Source organism: Ursus americanus, chromosome 4, assembly GCF_024610735.1.
Source record: "Ursus americanus isolate L20-20 chromosome 4, mUrsAme1.1.p, whole genome shotgun sequence".
In the NCBI taxonomy this organism is placed as follows: domain Eukaryota; kingdom Metazoa; phylum Chordata; class Mammalia; order Carnivora; family Ursidae; genus Ursus; species Ursus americanus.
Genome location: NC_142130.1, coordinates 20,053,442 through 20,079,687, shown reverse-complemented (window position 1 = coordinate 20,079,687; position 26,246 = coordinate 20,053,442). Strand labels below are relative to the sequence as shown.

The window sequence follows — 26,246 nt, the reverse complement described above, 5'->3', positions numbered from 1 at the left end:
TACAGAACAATACTTTCACTGTAAAAGAGGTTTAGAATCAAAACAGCAAGTTGGGGTCCACAATCTGCGAGGCACAAATGAATGTTCATACAACACCACATTCATTTACTGTCACAAAGGAGAGCTAACAGCAGCTTCTTAAGGGGAATACAACAAAGCACACAAAATTAAGCCATGATTTTCCAGTGCACAGAGTTAGATTAAAACCAGATTTCCTTCAATAAAATTCAATTTCTTCTATTAAATTCCTTGCCACCGAGATTTAGGATTCTTATTGCAAAAGTATGCATGCCCTTTTTCACAACTCTCATGCTCCCTTCTCAAAAGACTACTCTAAGTGAACTTTAGCAGAGCAGAAGGGTCACTCACATGGCCTTTCAAATGCTAGACATGTCGGTAAGGGGGGGCCTTGACTTATTTAACAAAATTAATTTAATCTTTAACTTGAAATATATCTTTTTAGTGAGTGCTAATTTACACAAATTTTTATTCTTTGCTTTTTATTTTCTTCTAGGGAGTATGTTCTGATAGCCATGCTAATGTGAAACTTTTTTAAATTATAAGAAAATGTCCTCAATGAATAAAAAACAAATTTTTCCTCATTATGTGTTTTCTCAGTCTTAGGACTGACCAATAATTATTTCTATTAAAAAAAATGCTATGGCAAATGTCTTACATGTATAAAAAATATAGTAGAAGTCCTTGGTTTCAAGAGTACAATAAGCTTATGTGAAGATAGCTTATTATTATTATTATTATTATTATAACTCTGCCTATAAGACAGGGGATGGAAAAATACTCAAAATGAATTTTCTTTCATGAAAAAAATTAATAGTTTTATGTTACTGGTTCTTAAGAAGTACTAACCTGATTAAAGATTTGAAAACTCTTAAAGATATTTTATATCTGTATAATTTTCCTCTGTCAAAAGAGTACACAATTAAGCTACCATGGATCACACCCAGGAATACTGTTTAATGCAATTCAAAAAAAAGATGTATTCAAAATTCACAGGATGCATCAGCAGATAGATGTACATGAGCACTTGTTCTTCATGCAGCCATGAGCAAATGCCCACCCAGTGGTCACTCACTGCTCATTTAAACAACTCGTATTTCTGCCTGGCCTTTGGTTGAGCATAATATTTTTTCTTTTTGTTCTCTGATGCTGACAATAAGTAAACAGACCACAGTATGTAAAATGATCACCTGATAGGTGAAGAACCTGGAGGCTCAGAGAGGTGAACTGATTTGGTTAGGACACACAAGCTGTGGTACCAAGGGCATCACTAACACCCAGGTTAGTGTTACTGCTGTCTCCCCAACAGGGCTCTTCTCCTTTTGCTACCCTATCTGATTGGAGAGTGGCTTGCAGCAAGGGCTACCTGACAAGTAGACCCTGCTGTCATTGTGTTTTTTTCACAGATGAATGTTAGGCTTGCTACCTTATCACACTGTTACAGAAACTGGGATCTCTCTAATTTATGATATCCTTACCTCATTTTTTTTTAGTCTATTATTGCTCAAAAAACCCCCACATGGCCTGATTTAAGCCAATATGATATGTGAAAATATGATTTCATAAAAACAGCAAGATTATTCACAATGCAAAAATTATCTTCACTTGACCAAAGAGTTTGCCAGATGTTCTTTTAAATAACAAATTCTCCTACTGTCTTAGAGTTAAATAATTAGATATTCAAAGGCACGTATGGATAAAATGTGCTATACACATTTGACTCAACCATAGGTAGAAGGCAAATCCTCAAGTTTGTTTTGATTGTAGTTCTTATTTTAAACATAAAATTTAGTTGACTACCACTTAAACATCCATTTTTATATTCATGTACAATTATTACACTTTTGTAATTCAAAGTAGAATATTTCAAAAATCTGGAAGATAATAAAATTGAAAGGTCTGATAAAACTTTAGAACAGCTCAAAATTGTGAACTCATAGAGTTCCATAAGACATTATTTAAGCAATGTTTTGTCAAGGTCATTTGCTTGATCAAATGAACACAGACAGATCAGAAACCTTGAGAATAAAAAAAAAAAATTAAAAAAAATATAATTGAGAATACACAAGATACTGACAAGGCGAGAAACTGAAGAGTGCCAAAAGTTAAAAAAAAAATTTTTTTTTTAAGTTATATTACTTTTCCTCTTCAAATCAGACTGGAGTTAAACTTAATAAATAATTCTGGTATCTTAAAATCAAATGTTTCAGGATTTAAGCTTTCATTCTCTTCCATTAAAAGACAGCTCTATACTATTATTTTTGTGGAAGCTGACAGAATGGATCTGTCTGTGGAGATAAAGATATATGTTTGAGAGATACAAAATATATTGTGCAATTTACAGATGCACTAAACAGTAGCAAGGATACGAAATGCTTCAGCAGCCATTACAGTGTACAAAGACAAATACACACATGTACTTACAGCACAGAGTAAGGCAAGATAAAAAATGGGCAACTCTCACTTCCAAGTAACTGAAACTTAAAACTTTAAACTTTATGATGAATTTCTGTAGCTTAAGTTACTCAACATGCAGGAGCATCCTTAATTATGACAATTATATGACAAGCAGAAGCATTAGAATTGTACTATAAAAGGTAGTTAAGGTGTAAAATATGTAATAAGATACAGATCTCTGTCCTGTTATGCTGAATTTTCATCTGAATTTTCTTCTCCAAGAAGAAATGGATATATATTTTAAGTTTTAATATACATATTAATAAAGGTCAAATTAGAGACAGAGCTGTGCTAACAAAAATGCCCCACTCTTAATTCATGCCTCTGCCCATCTTTTGAATATTGTTTCATTGACCTTTAGCATGCAGAAGAGTTAACAAGGTTCTACTCCTCCTACTCTACCTAAGTTTGCTCAGCTGATTCCTTGCCCTCGACAATGGCTGCAGTGCGATGAACTCGTCACTTAAAGCAACTGTGTTGGAGTACATCTATAAGTGGACAGAAAAGGGATGGTACATATAACAAGTCAGTGAGCTGTATTCATCACCTAAGAGACAGACACAGGACAAACTTTGTAAAGACATCAGTTCCTCCAAGAATAGGAAATATCATACATGGTACACATACATGACTGACATTTGTAGGGCTGTTGGCTTTGCTGTCAAAATAATTTATGCTTCACTCTTAATACCACATGGCTATTCTGGAGAAAAACAAAGCTAAAATAAATGCTGACAACTCTTTTTTTGATGTTTTTTTCTTGCTACTTTAGGTAAACAATGAAGTACCGGATAACTTCCTAACCATTTCTTCATCATTTGAAATCAGTGGCAATAGTATATAAGTCTGAAGTAATAAAGATTACTGCATGTAGCAAAGGAATAATGTCACGCGTAGGTTGTGAATGAACCATATACTGTTTCAGCAAAAAAGAAAAAAACCCAAAAAACCCTTCTAGCAGGCTAGAAGATCTCTGAGTGGGAGTAGAGATTTCCTCCTTGGATCAGACCACAATAGAACATCGGTCAAGTCATTTAAAAGTGAGTTTAGTGGGCCAAAAGGGAGATTAGCTTTCACACCCAGATAAAACGATTAGTTTACCACACATTTTATTTTTAATCAATTTTAACCTATGGTAAAAGAACCAAAATATACAGAAAGTACTTTTAACTTTTTCTCGTCTAAGGGTCCACTTTAAGGTAACAAATATCTCCTATGTAATCCTTTAAAAAGAAGCTATAGAAAAGGTAGCAAGAATGAATATCACTTTTTTTTATCATTAAGAAAGCTCTACAAATACACATAAGTTTGCAAGTGCTGTTACGTAGATTTCTAAAGATAAATGTAAATAAATCTGATTATTCACTTTTATAAAGAATTAAGTTTTCAAAAGTGATGTTGTTAATATATTTTGGTGAAATATAACTTTATATAGGCCAAGAGGGGAAGACAAATATGTTATCTCTAAAGGTCTAAAAAAAGTATAAGAGACAATGTATTAAAAATAGTACTCTCTTACTGTAAATATTTATGTCTGAAGATTAGAAAAAAGATAGGCAAAACTTTCTGATATATATTTAAGCAATACATTGCAAAGTAGAAAAGTTAGTAGCATACTGATATAAATATATGCATAGGCAGACAGAGTAATCAATTATACACATTTCTCCAGCCCCATTTGGAGATCAGTATCATAGAGCAACATCCTCGTTGTCCTTATAGTTATGATGCTTCTACTGAGGCCTTACTACATACAGGCCCAGGGTTGGGTGCTTTATATTCATTACCTCAATGATCACCTAAGGTAGTAATTACTATTCTGATTTTATAGAAGAGGAAACTGGGGCTGAGGGATGTGACCTGATTAGGGACATACATTATACAAATGGTTAAAATATTATTTGAATTAAGTTTTTCAGGCTTCAAGAGGCCTACGCTGCTTCAGTGGTGTTAAAATGTATATTGGCTAGTATTGAGTTACGAAGGCAAATAAATGCTAAAGAAATACTGACATGATCAATGAAATTAAAGTCAATACATTGTTTAGGAAGCCTAACTCAGACCGCTAAATACTTAAGGAACAGTTATTCTATTTTTGAATATGCAACTAAATTTTCAAAATTTAAACAAAATTTGCTTGGCATGTAGCAAACATGCAGAAAAAAATCTCAACCTAGTACCAGTCAAAAAATCTCAACTATGTACAAGTCAAATACACAAAATGGCACATTCAACCAGTTACCATTCTTGAGCATCTACTTATTATTAACACTATTTCATTTAACCCTCATTACAAAGGTAATAAAATAGATACTTCTATCATAATTTTACTGCTCCTGAGGAAACTGAGACTTAAATTTACAGAGCTACCAAGTGGTAGAACTGGGTTTTTGAACTGAGAATTGTCAGGCCCTAAAGCCTGTATTCTTACACACTATGTAACATACTGTTAATATTTGCTGTAGCTTAATATTTATTGATTAATGTTGAGTAAGAAAATATATTTTACAAAAATCCATTCCGTAAAAATTATTTAGGTTAAAGTACTTATTTCATACTCTTGTTGAAAACAATGTAACCTGAAAAAGTATTACTAGAATTCCAATGTTTCTAAAGATATAGATATATATCCCAATTATATACCTCTGATTGAATGCTGTGATAATGTTACTTAAAACATATTTACTACCATTATCTGGATATAACTTGGTAGTCTTTTTTTTTTTCTTTTTTCTTTTTTCTTTACTCGATAGTCTTATATTTAAAAATCTGGAGTTCCGTGAATAACAATTAAAAAATTTTTTATTTTGTCAGGAGTCAAAATTAATAGAAATAAGAAACAACTAAAAAAATACCATATTTACCAATATTTGTTTTGCAAAATACTTGATACAAGAATGGATAATTATCTACTCTGTGATATAAGCAAATTATAATGACAGTTGTTCATTGTTACAGAACTGTTGTTACAGAACAGTTCTAATTTAAAAAGGTATTATATATAAACAGTGGGTACCTGTGCCTTTTCAGTATTTGTAGGATGGATCTGTTGGTCAAATATTTTCTTCACAATATCAAGAAATAGACACATAACAACCATGAGTATTATGGCAAACCAAGCAGAACCACTTGATAGGAGCTGAATAAATACAAAGTACATATTCTGGGAGCCCAAAAATGGCCTGCAAAGAAAGAAGGTAGAACATAGAAGATACTCAGTAATTGTTAATTTTTCTTCTCCGTATCAGTAAGATCAACCGAAAGAAGTAAATTTATCATCAGATAGGGTCTCAAAATTATTCTGAGTGGAATTTGTTCACAATATAATCTATTACAATAAACAGCTGAATCAATATAATTAAAATATAATATAATCACTTACCAGAGAATGCCTCCATAAAACAAAGAAAATATAAAATAGAATATAATAGATCCCCAGGTAACAAGATGGTTGATCCAGGTCCAAAAATGAGTTTCCAAAGCCATCTAAAAAAAATTTTTTTTAAATCCTTAATACAAGATAATAAATATTTACTTAAACCTCTCAGATAAAATTCAAGAGCAAAATGTAGAATTCTAAGTGCTTAAAGTTCCTATGGCAAAGTCCCTCAGAAGGTAAATACTAATGAAAGGGTTCAGTATGGAATTGAACAATTTCAAATTTATAATGTTTTTCTTCTATGAGGAAGCAGCACAGAAATTTTCATGAGTACTTTATTCTCTACTCCATGGCCTAAACAACCCATGTTGTCTAGCTTTATATACAGAGAAGTAAAATTTCAGAGATGAATATTGTGGGGTTAACCTTTATTGACCATAAAAATCAGCTGAGGCTCTCCAAAATAATGAACTTAATTTTTTTTTACGAAACTAATTATTAAAATAGCAATCAATGAAATTATTCATGACTGAAAAAGGAAAAGTAAAAAGGGAAAAATGTCTACATACAGTTAAAGAAACAAAGAAAATTAACTATGCATTGTACAGACGCAAACTGTGTCCATGTTTCTAATTTCTGCATCATACCTTTACTGTGACTGTAATAACCATGACTGTGAAAACCAAGGTGCCAAATGTCCAGTTTCCAAACATCTAAACAGAAAAAAAAACCAAACAAACCAAACCCATTACTGCATTATGTGTTAACCTGATGCTAAATCAGATGTAAGGCAAAAAGTACGAAAAAGCACTTGCATTATTTAAGCCAATTACATTTGAAATCTATGACATTAGTACAGTTAAAGCAGTATGAAAAAAAACACCATAAAGCATTATTATGTTTATCATTATCACTTAAAATGATCCTTTGGATAACATTATCAGATTGGAAACCCAAAGATGGCTTTGAGACTGTGTGACACAGAATGTTTTTAGTTAGAATGATGTAATTGTTAGTGACCGCTTTTATTCCTGTCACACGACAAAAATGATAATTCTTCAATCACAGTTATTTTCTGAAACCACTCCAACCAGAAGTTACGACAGATCACTCGACACCATATTTCCGGTCACAGTGTAAGCAGAGCAGGAGAAAAGAAATTTACACACAAAACCAATACCTGAAAGGAAAAATAACGGCCAATGGAATTATTCCTCAAAGGATTCTATGTAAAAATGCAGTTAATGCCAGTCAAGGTATTCTGGGATTTATAGACAAAACTTTACTTAAAGGTTTATTAAAAATGCTGAATCCCCAAAGAATCTCAGGATTTAATTTCCACAAATAAGAACAGAACCAGAAGTTTATGTTAATTAAGTGTACAAAGTAGCCAGTTTTTATCACTGGTTTAAAAAATTATTTAAAAGGTTATGTTTCTTTTTATTACTGACGTCTAACAAAAGGGAATAACGTTTCTTTTTATTACTGATGTCTGAAAAATTACTTAACCTCTCTGCATCTGCCTTTTTACTTGTAAAATGGGGGAAGAACTTTACAGGTTTCTATAAGATTTAGGATAAATAAAAATGACAGGATGCCTGGTATATAATAAGCAAACAATAAATAATAGTTACCATCAACAATGAAACATCGATGAGTAATCTTTCATTTGAGGGTATATTGGGAGTTGATTTTCAAGAGTAAAGGAATGGAAAAGTCATATTAAACCCCTCATTTTCCTGTTTTTATCATCTCTAGAAATGACCTGAAAAATCAATTGGTCTCACTCAACTTTGCTCTTGGAGGAATGCCTGCTACCTCTTTCAGGTTTGTTTTCTATCACTTCTTCCAGCTGAATTTGTTACCTAATTATTTAATAAAGCCAAATTTGTATTCCAAACTAAAAAGGATCATTCATTATATATTTGTATACTCAACAAATAGTAGCTGAGCATCTATGACATACCAAGTACCATTCCAGGCCTTGGGAACAAAGCAGTGCTAAGAAAAAGTTCCTGACCTCATGAAGCTTACACATAGTGGAGGAGACATATAATAAACAAACCTTAAAATATATACTTTCAGGTAGAGATTAGTGCTATGAAGAAAAATAAATGTAGGGGAGGTGGGTGTCAAGAAGTGATGGAAGATTGAGGGAGATAACATTTTACTGGAGTGGGGAGTCAGTCACATGCCCATGTGAGAGAAAAGCATCCAGGTAGAAAAACAGCAAATGCGGAGGTCCTAAGGCAGGAACAAATTGATCTACTAAAGGAACAAGACAACTAGTATGACTAGAGTGAATAAAGGGAAGGTGGTAGGTAATACAGTCCAATAGGCAGATGGAGTAGGGATGGATGAGATGTTTTTATACTGTAATTAGTCACTGGATGTTTTGTGCAGGTCATTAGATATACGATCAAATTTTCATTTTTAAAAGACCACCTGGGCTGCTGTGTGGAGAACAGAAAGTAGAAAAGGGAATAATAAAAGCAGGAGCAGGCAGAGGCAGTTACTACAGTCCAGAAAGAGATGGTGAGATCTGGACTGTGGGGAGAGAAGTGGAAACATTCAAGATATATGTGACACTAGAACCAATATGACTGCGTATCAGTTGTGAGAGAAGGGAAATAAAAAATAATTCCTGGACTTGCCTGAGCAGTTGGGTAAAAAGTGGAAGGGAAATGGGTTTACAGAAGATATAAAATTCTGTTTAGCTGTGTAAATTCTGAGAGTTCTCTGTGATTTGTTCAGTGGAGAAGGTAGTTATTTGAATCTGAGGAGAGACTGGCAGAGATGTAAATTTAGGAGTTCTCAGCATATAAGCAGTATTTAAATGCTGGGAAAAATGAGCTAACCCTATACATGGATAAAGAAGAAAAAACGTCATAGCACTGAGCTCTAGGCCACTACTCCATTTAGAAGAGTGGTTCTCCAGTAGGGGTGATTTCTCCTCCCAAGGCACATTTGGCTGGGTCTGGAGACATTTTTGATTGTCATAAATGGGGAGGGCATGCATGTACACTACTTGCATCTAGTGGATACAGGCTAAGTATGCTGTTTAACATCCTACAATTCATAGGATGAATCCCAACAATAAAAAATTATTTGGCTCAAAATATCATTAGTGCAGAGGGTGGGAAACTCTGATCCTGAGAAGATAGTAAGAAAGAGAAGACTGAAAAGATAGTAAGAAAGCCAAAGTAACTAACAGAAGCTGAGAGAAGATAACGTGGCAGGTAGGAAGGCTTTGTAAATTGTGCCCAGTGGTTGAGTTCATAAGGGTTGAGACATGCTTTTGGACTGAACAATGTGGAGGTAGCTGGTGACCATAAGGAACATGGTTTTGATGGAGTGCTGGGAGTGAAAGCCTCATAGGAGTATGTTCAGGGGAGAAGGGAAGGCAGAAAGTAGAAAGAGCAAAAAACAGTAACTTCTTCAAATTTTGCTCTAAAGATACACAAATAAAAATACAGCCAAAGCAGTGCAGCAAAGCAGTAGGTCAAGGAACTGTGGTTTTTATTAGAAGATGGGAGATACTGGAACATGTCTGTATGTGACTGGTTTGATCTAATAGAGGACAACAGGTTAATGATGAAGGAAAGAGAAAACATAATTGCAGAAGTAAAGTCCCAGGTTAGGCAAGAAGGAGTTTAAGAATAAACAAGATGAAAATTTTTTCTATATTAGATTCAACTTAACTATACAGTGATCTATAAATGAATTAGCTTCCTTATAATTAATCAGTTGTTTAGTTCTCCAGCACAAACTCTCTTTATTATAGATTTTAAACATCTGACCAATTGCTGGGTGATACCACAAGAAGAAAGGTATATTTTTCTGTTCTCTAATGTATACTACATTTCATTTTCTATCAATTGCCTGGAATATTACTAGTTCTTTAAATATTTGTCTCATGAATAAGTGAACATACTGGGAAATTCTATAATGAACTATGATAAAGTTATATTCATCATATAATCTTTTATTCAAAGAAATCTGTATTTACTCATAGGAATTAAATTGCATACATGTTCTTGAATGACCTGACGGGTAGTAACAGTGGTTAAATCATTTACACTGAAATAAAAGATACTGTATTCTCTCGGGAATATAGATACAAAATGGTATATTTCTAGTCTTAATACAGACCTCTTGCCGTTTGATCCTAAGTTAGGTTTCAACAGCTGATAACATGTATAGCATGAAAAAGAAGTTAATTAAGGACAGGAAATAAGGGGGAAAAATCACTATAATTTCAAGAAAAAAATAGTAAATGGTATAAAAAGGTTTATTTTTCTTTCTCTCAAAAGGACAACCTGAAATTTCATCTGCTCATTCTACCTAGTGTTGCTAGTTAATCTGGCAAACGGTCCAGACCTAGAAGGTTTGATGAAGGGGTGAATTACTTTTCTTCCTTAATCCTTTCTATCTCATTAAATATTTAATGAGGGGAACAGTATACAATATATATTTTAGAAGGGTACTAGGGCTCTAACAATTCCAACATCTCCACTGGAGAAGTCTAACTGGAATTAGAATATTCTAATAGCTTTTCCCCTTTTCTTTTTTTTTTTTTTTTTTAAGATTTTATTTATTTATTTGACAGAGAGAGAGACAGCCAGTGAGAGAGGGAACACAAGCAGGGGGAGTGGGAGAGGAAGAAGCAGGCTCCCAGCGGAGGAGCCTGATGTGGGGCTCGATCCCAGAATGTCGGGATCACGCCCTGAGCTGAAGGCAGACGCTTAACGACTGAGCCACCCAGGCGCCCCAGCTTTTCCCCTTTTCTCCCAATCCTATGTTTTTGGAATTTCAATTACTTTAGTTTTTCAAATTGGGTATAATTTCATAAGGAGCAAAAATCATTTATGGTAGACATTTTCCTTTGAGTTCCTACACACATCATAGCACAAAAACAAAATGAACAAGCAAATAAAAAAAAAACCCTTATTTGGGCCAAATATCATTTTAAATAGTAGTTACATACTTTGTAGTTTTCACATCAGACCACTGAGAATGAGTGCAGTAGATATTAGAATTTGAGTTCCTGAGGTAACAGGAACTGTTTTTCTTTAATCCTCCTCCTTGTGAAGCCTTTGGCTGAAACCACCAGAGAAGCAGAAAATCATGTAGGGTTGGGATGGGAACTCAGCTAACTCTGAAACTCTTCTGATATTTTCCTCCCTACATCATAGTTTTCCCCTTTCACCATGCTTACAATTCCCTCCTTTCTGTTTACTTCATTATAGGGTTTTACTCTTCTAATACACTCTTATGCAAGCCGGCATGCCTTCCTTTGCATCCTATAGAAGGCTGCTTTAACTGGAGGTGAAGTCTTTGAATCTGAATTGTTTCTCCACCTTCTTTTCCTTTCTATAATCTTAAGTAGCATCTTCCCCATCTGAAATTTTAATAGCTTTTTCCCTGAGAAAGTTAGCTTATATTGTCTTTCTGTGATCTCAGCAAGGTATTTCCAAAAATACTCTGAACAGCAACATTGTCAGAGCATGTGTGTCCCAAGATGAGGTGACTTACTCTGCACAGATCAACAGAGGAGATAAAGTCTTCTTTAAAAAAACAAAACAAAACAAAACACAGTCATTTGTTTTAATACCTCTTAATTTACTCAAATAAACATTCTTCACTGGTGTTTACCTCCCAGTTATTTAGCTCTTTTAAAAAAGTCATTTCATAGGTAGTCAAATTCATAGAAACAGAAAGTAGAATGGTGATTTCCAGGGGCAGGGAAGAAGGGGAAATGGGTAGTTGTTTATAGAGTTTCAGTTTTTCAAGATGAAAAAATTCTGAAGATCTGTTGCATAACAATATGAATATACTTAGCACTACTGAACTGTACTCCTAAAAATGCTAAGACGGGTAAACAAAAAAGCATTGGATTCTTCTATAAAGCAGGAAAGAATATCCAATGGGAAAAAGACTGTTTCTTCAACAAATGGTGCTGGGAAAACTTGGACAGCAACATTCAACATAAACAAACTAGACCACTTCCTTATACCACACACAAACGTAAATTCAAAATGGATGAAAGACCTAAATATGAGACCTGAAACCATAAAAATCCTAGAAGAGAGCACAGGCAGTAACTTCTTTGACATTAGCCTTAGCAGCTTTTTTCTACGTATGTCTCCTGAGGTATGGGAAACCAAAGCAAAAATAAACTGTGGGGACTACATCAAAATAAAAAGCTTCTGCCTAGAAACGGAAACAATCAGCAAACCTAAAAGGCAACCGATGGAATGGGAGAAGATATTTGCAAATGACAAAGTCAATAAAGTGTTAGCATCCGAAATATATAAAGAACTTATAAAACTCAACACCCAAAAAACAAACAACCCAGTTAAAAATGGGAAGAAGACATGAACAGATATTTCTCCAAAGAAGACATCTAAAGGGCCAAGAAGACACATGAAAAGATGCTCAGCATCACTTACCATCAGGGAAATACAAATCAAAACTACAATGAGGTATCACCTCACACCTGTCAGAATGGCTAAAATCAACAACACAAGAAACAACAGGTGTTGGTGAGGATGTGGAGAAAAAGGAACCCTTGTGCACTGTTGGTGGGAATGCAAACTGGAGCAGCCACTGTGAGAAACAGCATGGAGTTTCCTCAAAAAGTTAAAAATAGGACTACCTTATGATCCAGGAATTTGCACTACTGGGTATTTACAAAGAATTAAACTAATTCAAAGGGATACATGCACCCCTATGTTTATAACAGCATTATTTACAACAGCCAAATTATGGAAGCAGCCTAAGTGTCCACTGATTGATGAATGGATAAAGAGGAGCTACATATATACAGTGAACTATTATTCAGCCATAAAAAAAGAATGAAATCTTGCCATTTACAATAACATGGATGGAACTAGAGAGTATAATGCTAAGTGAAATAAGTTAGAGAAAGACAAATACCATACAATTTCACTCACGTGGAATTTAAGAAAACAAAACAAAGAAGGGAAAAAAAAGAGAGACAAAAACAAGAAACAGACTCTTAATTACAGAGAATAAATTGATGGTTACTGGAGAGGAGATGGGTGGGGGGATGGGTGATATCGGTGATGGGGATTAAGGAGTGCACTTGTTGTGATGAGCACTGGGTTTTGTATGGAATTGCTGAATCACTATATTGTACACCTGAAACTAATATAATACTGTATGTTAACTGGAATTAAAAACCTTTTAAAAAGTATCAAATTATATATATGTATATATATATAATTTTTTTTTAGAGAGAGAACACATTATGCACATGCAAGTGCATGAGCCAGGGTGAGGGGAATTGGGGGGAAGGGCAGAAGGAGGGGGAGAGAGAGAATCTTAAGCAGGCTCCAAGCCCAGCATGGAGCTAGACCACGGACTCAGTCTCATGACCCTGAGATTATGACCTGAGCTGAAATCAAGAGTTGGATGCTTAACCAACTGAGCCACCCAGGCATCCCTCAAATTATATATTTTTAAATACGTGCAGTTCACTGTATATCAAATGAAACTCAATCAAACTTTTATTTTTTATTTATTTTCTAAAAAGATTTTATTTATTTATTTGTCAGAGAGAGAGAGGGAGCACAAGTGGGGGGCAGGCAGAGGGAGAAGCAGGCTCCCTGCTGAGCAAGAAGCCCAAGGCAGGACTCAATCCCAGGACCCTGGGATCATGACCTGAGCCAAAGGCAGATGCTTAACCAACTGAGCCGCCCAGGTGTTCCTCAATCAAGCTGTTTTTTAAAAAAATGCTTTCATGGAAGTCAGTTTTTCTATTATTTTTAGAGTACTTAAAATATTTTTTAATTAATTTTTTCATATTTTTAAGTAATCTCTACACCCAATGTGGGGCTTGAACTTATGATCCTGAGATTGAGAGTCAGATGCTCTACTGGCTGGGCCTCCAAGGGCCCCTGGAGGACTTAAAAATTTTTTAAGTTATATCAAGATCTGACTGACTCACTCATTTGTGCAATTTAAGAAAAAAAAACAAGCAAAGGGGAAAAAGAGAGAGAAAAGCCAAGAAACAGACTCTTAACTATAGAGAACAAACTGATGGTTACCAGAAGGGAGAGGGGTGGGAGGATGGGTTAAATAGGTGACGGGGATTAAGGAGAGCACTTGTGGTGATGAGCCCTGGGTGATACATGAAGTGCTGAATCACCGTATTGTACACCAGAAACTAATATAACACTGTATGTTAACTAATGGGAATCAAAGTAAAAACTTAAAAAAATAAAATAAAACCAAAGTTTTTGTCAAAAACAAAGTAACATCAAGATCTCTAACAAATATTTTATAACAGTTTTACCTTTTGTCAAAATTCTTTAAGTAAAAAGAAATGGTGATCCTGTTGGATCACAGAAATAATTTAAATTTTTATGTTAAGCTCATTTTTAGCTTTGAAAATAAAATGACATTACCCACATGATATATTGACCAAATTACTAATCTGTAACTTTTGCACAAATATTTGTGATAAAATGACACTACTGCATTTTAAGAGAAGCCCAGGTTTTAACTCATATTCCAAACACTATAAGTATCTTAAGCCTGCATAAGGCTAGGCAAATTTTACATGAATTTAATTCTTCTACTATTTTGGAGAAAAACAATTAAAAATTAGTCACTATGTCTTTTTTAAATGGTGCTCTGAAGGTAAAGATCTGTCCACAGGAAAGCACCTTTTTAGACACACACACACTGAGCCATGTCATATGCATTCTTCCAGTTTTTCCAAATCCCAGAGAAAATTTATCAGGATTTTTGTATTTTACTAAGGGAAAGGAAGACCTGTTAAAAAAGATCTGAGAATATATGAAGAATGAATGAGTAGTTCTTTCCTAAGTTAAAAAGAAATTAAGAATGAGGGAATACTTCAAAAATACTTTTTGAAAATTCACACCTATAGTAGTTATGATACTGCTAGGCCCTCATACAAAAAAAATGGGAGTAGAACTTAACTTCCCCTGAACTGTCCTACCCTACCTGGACTCCAAACTATTTCAACTCTTTCCTGCTCCTCTCAGGATCACTTATTTGCATCAACTTCATCTTTACCTTGAGCCACTCCTCTCCCAGTACTTCCCCCTAACAATGTTTTCTACTTCAGGCTTTCAACTGTAGATTTCTTGGGCATACAAGAATAATTACTGGAAAACAGAAAGTAGTCAACACATTCAGTGCTGAACAATGGGATATGGGATAGATGTTTAAAAAGATTTTCCAGACCAGAATGAGGTAAGAGGAGCAAAAGGACAGAGCTCTATGGGCTCAACCCTGAAGAACTGACGGTCATAACAGAGACTTTTGGAAAAAGAGGAAAGACACCCTAGAGGAAATGCAACAATGGCTTGGAACTAGAAACCACAGCAGCATGTTCTGAGAAAGCCAGCACGGACAGTTTAACTTACACACTGAAAGAGGAAAGATTCTGGGGGAAGTAGATCAGAAGGGAATGGGAAGGACAGGGTCTTCAAAATAATGACTGGATGGTAAAAAAAACAACTAACACTGCCAAGACTTATCGAGTACTTCTATATGGTAGCCACTATGGCTGATGCTCTACATATACCATTTCATCCTCATAGCAAACCTATAAAGTAAGGATTATGCTCCTATAATTTTGCAGGTGAGGAAACTGAGTCTTAGGTTAACTAACATCTCAAATCATTCAAATAACTTCAGGTGTCAGGATGTGGATTTGATGCACCTGATTCCAATGTGGGCTTCTTTTCCACCTAGCATTGGTGGCAGGGAGTAGTAGATTAATTTCTAGTGGTATATAGCAGAGTGGTAGAACTGGTAGGCTAAAAGGGAAAAGAAGTCAATGATTTACAATTTGAGTTAAAAGAAAAAAAAAAAGGAAACTGATAATAGGTGGTAAAGAGAAAAAACTTTTGTACCAGAGGCCAAACAATTTACCTTCATAAAGATTTTCTCTTTGGGGGCACCTGGGTGACTTAGTCTGACTCTTGATTTTGGCTCAGGTCATGATCTCAGGGTCTTGAGATCAAGCCCAGAACTGGGCTTTGCACTGGGTGTGGAGCCTGCTTGAGATTCTCTCTCTCCCCCTCAGCTCTGCCAGCTCCCCCCACCCCGGTGCTCTCTCTCAAATTAAAAAAAAATTATCTTCTGTATACAGTATGCTAAAGATTTAATTTTAGAAGAGTCACTAAACACAAGAAACATTTAAATTCTCGAATTAAGGGAATACTTAATTATGTAATAGAATATTATGCAGCCATGAAAAAATATTTTTGAAGTATTTTTAATAACATGGAAAATCACTTAGGCTATAATGGGATAATTATAAGGCTATCATTGAGAAATAAGGGGATATAAATTATGAGGTTAATGGAAAATAGCAAAAAATAAAAAAGAATGGGTGAAACATGTTAAAATCATAGAGGTAATTATACTTAGGTAGAAGGACAACAGGTGATTTAATTTTCTTTATATTTTTTCCCATATATTTCAAATTTACTACAATGGACACATACTACTTTTAAAATCAGGAAAAAATTAGTAACTAGCAACAAAAAATTTAATTTCCTTTTGTGGATGACATGTTCCTTCTTCCTCTTTTTCCCTTTGTCCAGTTTTCATCCTAATATTTCAGGTGGAAATGGGCATACTTACTCATCTAAGTTTGATGATCCTTGAATAGGTGGCACTTTTATGCAGAAAAGCACTGGGCTAATAACTTGTTTCTCAAAGGAACTTAGGATCATGGCTAAGCACACAGGCTTTGAAGTCACACAGATCTGAACTGGAATTCCATTCTTGTAATTTACTTATTGTGTGACCTAAGGCAAATTTTTTAACCTCTCTCAGGTTAATTTTCTAATACGCCAAAAGTACTGATGATATTTTCCTTACAGAAGGTTATTATAATTTAATAAGCTACCACATACACTTGACACAAAGAAACAACTCAATAAAAGGTAGTTAGTATTTGAGAAGTGCTGTAATCTCTATGCTGCACAAACTAGGATCATATTTTTGTCCAAAACAGGCTAAAAAGATCCTCAAAAGTGAAGTGGTAGCACTATGTATGTTCTTGCGCTACATCCTAAAGGGATTTGCATGGTTAAAATCTCTACAATTGAAATCTATTTCCATCATTCTGCTTGCTGTATTTTGTTATTATTTCATTTGCTTATTTTTTGTATCTCACACAAGATTAAGCTCCATGACTGTGTTATATATCCAGAGCCTAGTATAATAACACACATGCATGGCTTGTCCTCAGTAAATGTTTGTCAAACAGATAAAACTTCATATTCTCCCAATTGCAAATCTTGTATCTCTGTGTCTCAAATTATTTTCCAATACTTAAGCACTGGAAAAGGGAAACTTAAGGCGACAAGCATTTCCAACCTACCATGGTACCACTGCTATCACTTCCTTTCCTCCTAACTCATGCAGCTAAGCCCAGAGAGCCCTAATTCCGCCAGGAGTCAATATGAGCTCTCCAATCAGGACACAGTAACAATGTACTGTGTACACTCTTTCTCAATTTCACATTTCAGAAACGTGGCCATTCTAAATAGTAACTTACAACATTCTCAGAATTGCTGTACTGAAGAGTAAGGCAGTACTTCCTAAGCATACCAAAAAAAAAAAATTCACATAATTAAAAGCAAATACTAAGTCCTCATTTCTCATATGAAAAACAGAGGTCATAATTTCTCTCCAACAGGATTACTGAGGATTAATGGAGATGGACCATATTAAGCACTTAGCAAAATATTAAGCACTAAGTAGACAATAATTATTATTAAAATACTACCTTGAAATGAAGAGCATTCAGAGGTATATTCCCTTGTGTGAATTAATTTTTTTTAAAGATTTATTTATTTGAGAGAGAGAGAATGCGTGCATGTAGGGGGAGGGGAAGAGGGAGAGAATCTTTAAGGAGACTCCCCACCAAGCACAGGACCCCGAGATCATGACCTAAGCTGAAACCAAGAGTCGGATGCTTAACTGACTGAGCCACCCAGGCATCCCTGAATTAATTTATGAATATCAAAACTGCTTAGTAACTTGAGTTTCTTATTAAGATTACATTGTATTGCCTTTAACTTTTATTTGAAATCTTTTAATAATTGCATTTTACTTTTTTTAATGAAAGTTATGAAAAATCAAACTAAATCAGGTTATTAACAAATATTCTTTAAAAAATGATATACTTTACCTGGCCATTTCCAAGCAGAGACATATCTTTTCCTATTAGAAAATAGGATCCAAAAAAGAAAATAAAGGCATGACTGAAACCCAGGATGGTCCAATAAAGAAATGTTTTAATGCTTAGTTGACGGTTTTTACTAATGTCTCTGTATTAAAAAAAAAAATAAGAGAAAAAGGAGCATATTAGGATTCATATTTATTATTTACCTACTAAATGAGTATTACAATTTGATGGTTAAAAGACAAGATGGATTTTTAATTTAAAATTGCTTGAAAATATTAGCAGAAAAAATAAACCCGAATTTACAAATCACTGTTTATAATAAACATCTGTGTAACAGTTTACAGTTCACTTATTGTATTCAAATACCTTTTCTCAATTAAGAGAGGAACATAATATAGGCACAATAGTTCAGTTTAGTTGTGAAAAGTTGATCTATCTGTATTATATTGTTGTAAACTCTAAGACTGTCTCTTTTTAGTGGAGTCACTTGAGTTTGGTTTAGCACTGAGGCTCCTAATCAATTTCATGTCCTCAACAGCTATTATGGGAAGAGCAGCCTACTCATCTGAGGTCAAGCCCAGTTCTAGGTATCCTGGGAAATGAAGGTGAGTTACTGCCATTTCTGGATGACTGAATACCTTTATAAGAGGGGACATTAGGTTAATGAGGGAACCATAAGCAAGCTGGTCCTGAGGAACAATTCCACAACTCTGTGATTACTTACTTGGTTCTGAAGAAGCAGGGATAACCCAGAAGATCTGGAATGGGAATTAATGTCCTAAACCCCACATTTTGCATTGATTATGACTCATTAATTTGCTAGAATATGAAATAATTTTTTAGAAATTCTAGAGACAACCAATTACTGAATAACTTTTGTGCACAAAAAATGAGTATTACTGGTTTTCAACAGTAAATGTAAATTACACAATTGCCCAACTCATTCCTATTATGAAAGTGTTCATTCCTAAAACCCCGAGAAAAGTTATTCAAATTTTTTCTTTGATGTTCAACAATTATAAACCATAAACTAAAGTACCTCCCTTAGTAAAGTATTAATCACCAAGACACTACCTAATATATTTGCTTATTTATAAGCTGCTTTCAAAAATTGCTAACTATGTAATATATTATTTGCAATCAAAAGTGTTATGGACATTTAATACTGGAAAATACTTACCGATAGAGGGTGGGCTTGCTCTGTAATACATGAGGATCTATATGCTGTTCCAACAGACTATATATCAGAATAGGTAGGGAAGTAAAACAAATATTGTATAAAGTCAGGTACACGCTGTCATATAGTGTCTAGAAAGAGAAATTGGTAGGAATTTTGAGATTCTAAACTATGCATTACTGTTACGTATAATATCACAAAGAAGTATATTAAAAATAAGCATCAGAATTATATAGCTTTTTCAACTTACACAAAAATCCATTTTAATAATTTCAATTTGTTTCTTATATAAACATATAATATTCAGATTTATATTCTTGTGGGAATTGGAATACTTTGTTATGTCAAGTGATTCGTATTTATTGTGACTTGGACCTACATTTCAAGATTCTTCACAATTTGGTCACTGTGATGTAATTTTACACAATTCTCCTACATGCATCCTAGGCTTTTTATTATTCCTTTGGTATGCTACACATATAGTTTTGCTTTTATGGCTCTGTCTTCTTATCTACGTCCTACATTTCCTTTAAGGCATGATCCAATGCCCAAGCAGATATGTGGAATTTAGAGTTACAGGCTGTAAACAGAAGTGAAAACAGTGATTAAGGACAGAGACAACCAGGTTAGAAAAACCTAAGATAATTAAGCTCTTCCTTTTTTTTTTTTTTTTTAAGATTTTATTTATTTGAGAGAGTGTGAGAAAGCAAGAGTGGGAGAGGGGCAAAGGGAGAGGAGAAGCAGACTCCCCGCTGAGCAGGGAGCCTGACACAAGGCTTGATCCCAGGACCCTGGGATCATGACAGATGCTTAATTGACTGTGCCACCCAGGTGCCCAAAGCTCTTATTATTTCAATTAATTAGAACAAAAGTCTTGATCAATTAGAGATGTACAGTGTGGTATGTGAAAAGGATGCTCAATTAGTCAAAAGCTGTAGGTCCTAGTATGGTATAGTTATTAACTTAGCTATGTGATCTTGGGCAAGTTACTTAATTTCTGTAGATTTCCATTTCATTTTCTATAAAGTAAGACAGAGTAGATCACGAATGGCAAATATGTGACACATGTACAACCAAAGACCCACATATGCTCATTATAGGTTACGAATAACCAATTACAGGGTTTTCTCTCTGAGCCTATAGCTTTAGAACCCTTTTCAATGTAGCATTCCTGGTGGTCTCTATCAATTATTTAGAATTAGCTTCTGAGATAAAGCCTATATGTCATTCCTGGACTCAGTCACTAAACTTTCTTCCCAACCCAAAAAAATGCTGTCAAAAAATAAATGAGGTAATCTCCCTATTAGTTACCCTGACATGGCTTGATACAGAGTTTACAGATATATTATACATAAGTTGAAAAAAGTTACCCAAATTTTCTCATAAGCTGTTTACAGTTAATATCTATTTTTAAGAAAGCATCCAGAATTAAAATATATTTTGGTATTAATATTCACTTAACTTGAAAATCAGAATAAATATTGTCAATGTTATACTGATCAAATGCACGGATTAGGAAGTTTTACTTATTTATCTGCAGGAACAGGAAAAATGTTAAAAAAAATCCCTCCAACTATCTATCAAAAATTGAATACATATACCTTATTCTAAAAGGATAAATCAAAAGCTTCTATTTTTACTTACTTGTTGAGAAAACAAACAGTAGAACTGATATAAAAATTGGGGTGTTATAAAGCACACATTCTGAAAAACAAGATTAAAAAGAAATAATTGAAATATTTGGGTCTAAAAGAGAAATGATTTTTAAAAATGGTTATTAAAGAGTCCAGAAACACAATCCCATTTGATATGGTAAGAAGAAGATTTGCTCATAAGAACTTGTGCCATTATTTTAAAATGTCTAAAAGAATTCTAAGCAGCACCTCATATGTCAGAAGGAAAATACCTTGGACTCTTATTGCTAAGCAATGCCATAATTTTGAATTTACAACTTTCCAGCTATTATTTAATACTTTTCATATACAATATAATAGTATAGTTTATTTATTAACTTTAGGCTATAATAGCTTTAAAATAAAAAATATTTAAAACAATAAATGGAACTAGGATAATGTCTTTCCATTTCAATATACTTATATCACAGCAAAAGCTAATAAGGTAGAGAAAAACTGCCACCATCATTTATTAGCAATATGCAATCTACCTGTACCTGTGTTCTTTCATTGGCTTTTGGCTACTATTTATAGACTATATGCAACATAGGATATTCTGGTGTACTAAATGTCTTGGTACTCAGGAGCTCCTAACATTGGTTCTGCTGAAGTTCACCTTCCCCAAAAGGGTTAAGAGATAAAACAGTATTTCAACATAATTAGTTTCCTTGTAATCCTATCTATTTTACTTTATGCATTTAAAACCTCTTTAATAAGTAGTTTCTATATCTCACTAGACTACCAAAAGGTCACTCATGGCCCAAAAAAGATGAAGAACCTCTGCTTGAAACCACTGTATTGGACTTAAATTAAAACTTATTACTGGTTCAGGACAAAATAACACGAAAGAAATAAAATTAATTACATTCTAATTTGCATAGGATAAAATGTATCAATTTTAAGTGAATTATGATGCTGACAAATGTATATACGTATGTAACCACCCCCACAATCAAATCAGAGAACTTCTCTATCATGCAAAGTTCTCTTATATTCCTTTCCAGTTGGTGCTATTACCTGAACCCTTGGCCTCAGGCAACCAGTGATTTGCTTTCTGTCAGTAAACATTAGATTTATGACAGAAATCTTGATATATTCCATAAACAGTTATTTTACTTATAGAAACAATTTTTAAAAAAATAATTTGAATGGTGATCGCATCTCCTAAATTGAATGTAAATGATTGTAAAATATCTCCATGAAACTCACCTTATAAAAAAAATACTGTACAAGGGTAGCTATTCTAATATAATAAAAATGACCATGAACAAAAAGCAATTTGGAAAGGAATTTAAATCTAGCTATTGCATAGTCACTGTTTCTTGCAGCTTGTCTTCCTTCTTTACCCATGATTCCTGTAATAAGACAGAACGACAAGGTCATTGGTAACTGTTAAGTATGATATTCATGATTTATCTGCAATATTTTAATTATCTATAGCAGCTGAATCTGGACTTAGGATCACTATATCCTAAGTAGTAGAGTAGATTCCCAAAAGGTGGTTCAACTTGAATCAAATAGGTAATTAATACAAAGCTACAATATATACCAGGCATGTAACATTGAGTTTCAAAGACTCAGGGTATAATAAAATACAATTAATATAAAAATAATATTCAAAGTTCAGGATCTAATAAGAACATCAAGTTTTACACTAATAGACGCAGAGTACTAATTAATAGATTTCTAATGATAAAACAGCTTGAACTTTGTTATTTCCAATGAACATAAAAAATATCCAAATTGAATGATTTGAACCTAGCAAAAATGAACATGTTTAATGGTTTTAAAACTTTGACACACAAGTCAAACAAAATGTGCTCTTTATTTATTTATTGAATTTATTTAAAAAGGAACCCCTGATTTTATTATTGGATTCAACAGGCACAAAATATTTCAATAAATATAACTGGAACAGACATTATATATAGCAAACAAGAAGACTTACAAAAATTGTACGTAAGGTTTGCTAAAAATTCTTGCATAATTAATAGTGAGAAAAGCTATCACACTCATAACTTTTTATCTTTCCACAACTGTACCTAAAGAAAAAGTTACACGTGAAGTAGCAATCCACCATATTAAATGTCTATGTGCACATTTTGAACAAATGCCAAGTATATAAATATTTTAAATGTTTAAAATTGCTCCCTACCTGTTATTTTATCTAATCGAGGCTTGACAAAATGTGCTTTTTAAAAGTGCACAGAATCCTTGAAATCAGTACATAATTTTATCTGATAAATAGGACTACATTTTTAAGGTTACAGTAATCCTTTAGGTTTCAAAAGAGTTATTGCCAAGTTTGTTTTCTGAATCTGGAAACAGCTTTGAAAAATTATTTTTTTAAATTATAATTTTTTATTTTTGTCATAAAGGATTAAAATTTCCCAAATGTATAGGTAAAGATAATTACATTTATAACACACCTAGAGAAGACCACTATTTTCAGTCTATATTCTTTTAAAATTTTTCCTTCTGCATTTTTTGGTGTTTAATATATATATACACAAACAAGTGTACCAAATGAGATTATTTGTTTTATAATCTGCTATTGTCATTTAATACGTTATGGACATTGTTTATAACATGTGTTTTGTCAACATATTCACTTATTTTCTTAAAAAAAAATTCCTGGATACATAATTGCCAGGTCAACAGGCACACATTTAAAATTCTGTTATACATAATAATGCAGGTTATATCAATTTACACTCCCACTAATATTGTATATAAGGATTTGCTAATTCTAAATACCTTTGCCAATCCCAGGTTTATCATTTTTTGTAATTTTTGCCAATCTGATAGGCAATTTTAACTTGCGTTTTTTGATCATTAGTGAGATTGAACACTTTTTTCATGCATTTAGTATTCATTTTAGATATCTTCTTTTGTGACAACTGATGACTCACATCCTTCCACATATTTTACCAAAGTGTTTTTCTTATACTCCTTAATTTGTTAAGACCTCATATACCAGAAATATTAAGACTTTGTCATCTATTTTGCAAATGTTCTTTATTAGTTTCATGTTTAAAATTTGCATTTGGGGGTTTTACTTCTACGACACATACTGATCTCTTCCCTTACAATGCCTTGCTTTCTTTGATATTTTTAATAAAAAGAGCCTTCCATGACCAAATTACAAGATTACTCATTAAATCTTTTCTCCTATTACTTTTTGTGGTCTTTAAAGTTTTTTTTTTTTTTTTTTAAGATTTATTTATTTGCGAGATTGAGAGAGAAAGAGAGAGACCATGTGAGCAGAGGAGGCGCAGAGGGAGAGGAAGAGAATCCCAGACAGATTCCCTGCTGAGCGCAAGTGCAGGCTCAGTCTCACAGAGCCTGACTTCATGACCTGAGCCAAACCAAGAATCCGATCCTCAACTGACTGAGCCACCCAGGCGCTCCTCTTTAAAGTTTTTTTAAATCTTTAATCCATCTAGAATTTGTTTAGCTATAAGCAATGGAAATGAATCCAACTTCTTTTTTCCCCCAAATAACCAAACCAGTTATATTATTATTTTTAATATTAATTATAATTATATATAATATATATTTTTATTATTATATATATTTTATTATAAATATATAATATTTTAAATCAAATAATTGATTACTTATTTGAAACATCTCCTTTGTTATGAACTAAATTTCCAGATGTTTGAATCTATTCTGTTCACTGGTCTGTTACCATACTAGAATCAAACTGTTATAAATACTGTAGCTTTTTATGCTTTAATGTATGGTATAAGAAATTATCATCAAATTGTTAGGAAGGTTTATGGGAAACAAGAGTATACAAGTTAGAAAGAAAATTAAGTTATCATAATGAAGAGTTAATTAGCCCAAAGTAAGGAATTGATTTGAGGGCTACACTGGAAATATCAGACCTGAGAACTACTTCACAGGACATTACAGACGTGATTCCAGAACAGGGATTAGCCTCTTTTCTAACTCTAAAACTTTATCCTTCATTAAAAAAACCTCAATACTTTTCACCTTTGCTTCTGTATATCTATAAATAAAGTTATTTAGGAAGACAGGTCAGAATATGTTTTAAATATGAAATGACTGATAAACATAATAAAATGATATTAGTATTATAAATCCAACAAAAATTTTAGGCAAAAATAGAAATTAGAATAAAGGTTATTAAATTAGAAAATTATTTGAAATTTTGTATTTATTATTATAGTTTAGTATAATTTCTTGTTTCTAAAATTGTCATTAGAATGAGTTGCAGAATCTTTAGATTGAAAAAGAGTAAATAATAACACTCTAAAAAAATGGAAACCATGAGAACTATGTAAATCACAAATTTAGAGTTTAAAAATGATAAAGTAATGTGAGAAAGTAACTTTAAAAGGTACAAAATGGCAAGTAAAAATAAAATTATTTATTATGAAGGAGAATCGGTAAAGATAAAATTCACTAACATGGTATTTATTTCCTTGAAAATCTGTAATTAAAATATCTTAGGGATGCCTGGGTGGCTTAGTTGATTAAGCATCTGCCTTCAGCTCAGGTCATAATTCCAGGGTCCTGGGATCAAGTTCTATATCAGGCTCCTTGCTCAGCTGGGAGCCTGCTTCTCCCTCTGCCTGCCACTGCCCCTGCTTGTGCTCTCATTCTCTCTCTCTGACAAATAAATGAATAATCTAAAAAAAAAAAAAAAATCCTAAAAATGGGGCTTAAGTATAATGGGCTTCTAAAGGGGATACACTGATAAAATACTACATTGCCTTCATATATTTGATAGTGCACTTTAGTCCACAAAAGGAAAATTCAAAATCACCAAATAATTATACCAACTTTAAAAATTCAGGAAAAAAAAAATCAATCACCTATGCCAACATGTGCTTCTTGTATCATGCTTACATCATTAGCACCATCACCAACAGCCAATGTTATAGGTTTCTCAGGTGAGATTTTTATCAGTCTTATTACCTGAAAGACATACAACTAATTAGTTATTTATCATAAAATTTCAATTCTCTTATATAGTCATTTATCTGAAATGACTGTTATAACAACAGTTGAAGATCGGTAGGAGAAGAAAGGGAAGAAGAAGGGGGGGTAAACAGAAGGGGGAATGAACCATGAGAGACTATGGACTCTGGGAAACAAACTGAGGACTTCAGACGGGAGGGGGGTAGGGGAACGGGATAGGCTGCTGATGGGTATTAAGGAGGGCATGTATTGCATGGTGCACTGGGTGTTATACGCAAGTAATGAATCATGGAACTTTACATCAAAAACTAGGGATGTACTGTATGGTGACTAACATAATAAAAAAATATTAAACAAACAGTTGAATAATGAAAAAAATTAATT

At 33.4% G+C, this 26,246-nt stretch overlaps 1 protein-coding gene across 5 annotated transcripts in view; it reads right to left on the bottom strand.

The window, feature by feature from the left end:
- ATP11B (ATPase phospholipid transporting 11B (putative)) overlaps positions 1 to 26,246 on the bottom strand; it is a 112,941-nt gene that overhangs the window by 13,721 nt on the left and 72,974 nt on the right. For 2 of the 5 annotated variants that reach the window (XM_045776690.2, XM_087861421.1), the window contains exons 21-29: positions 25,757 to 25,859; positions 22,119 to 22,264; positions 20,881 to 20,940; positions 19,240 to 19,367; positions 18,063 to 18,201; positions 6,502 to 6,567; positions 5,858 to 5,961; positions 5,492 to 5,657; positions 2,878 to 2,963 (exon numbers count right to left, since the gene is read on the bottom strand). In XM_045776690.2, the coding sequence (XP_045632646.1) occupies positions 2,878 to 2,963; positions 5,492 to 5,657; positions 5,858 to 5,961; positions 6,502 to 6,567; positions 18,063 to 18,201; positions 19,240 to 19,367; positions 20,881 to 20,940; positions 22,119 to 22,264; positions 25,757 to 25,859 (998 nt within the window). Of the gene's footprint in view, positions 1 to 2,877; positions 2,964 to 5,491; positions 5,658 to 5,857; positions 5,962 to 6,501; positions 6,568 to 10,841; positions 15,673 to 18,062; positions 18,202 to 19,239; positions 19,368 to 20,880; positions 20,941 to 22,118; positions 22,265 to 25,756; positions 25,860 to 26,246 lie in introns of those variants that run through there. The other 3 variants (XM_045776691.2, XM_045776689.2, XR_015724140.1) reach the window with 2 other exon arrangements.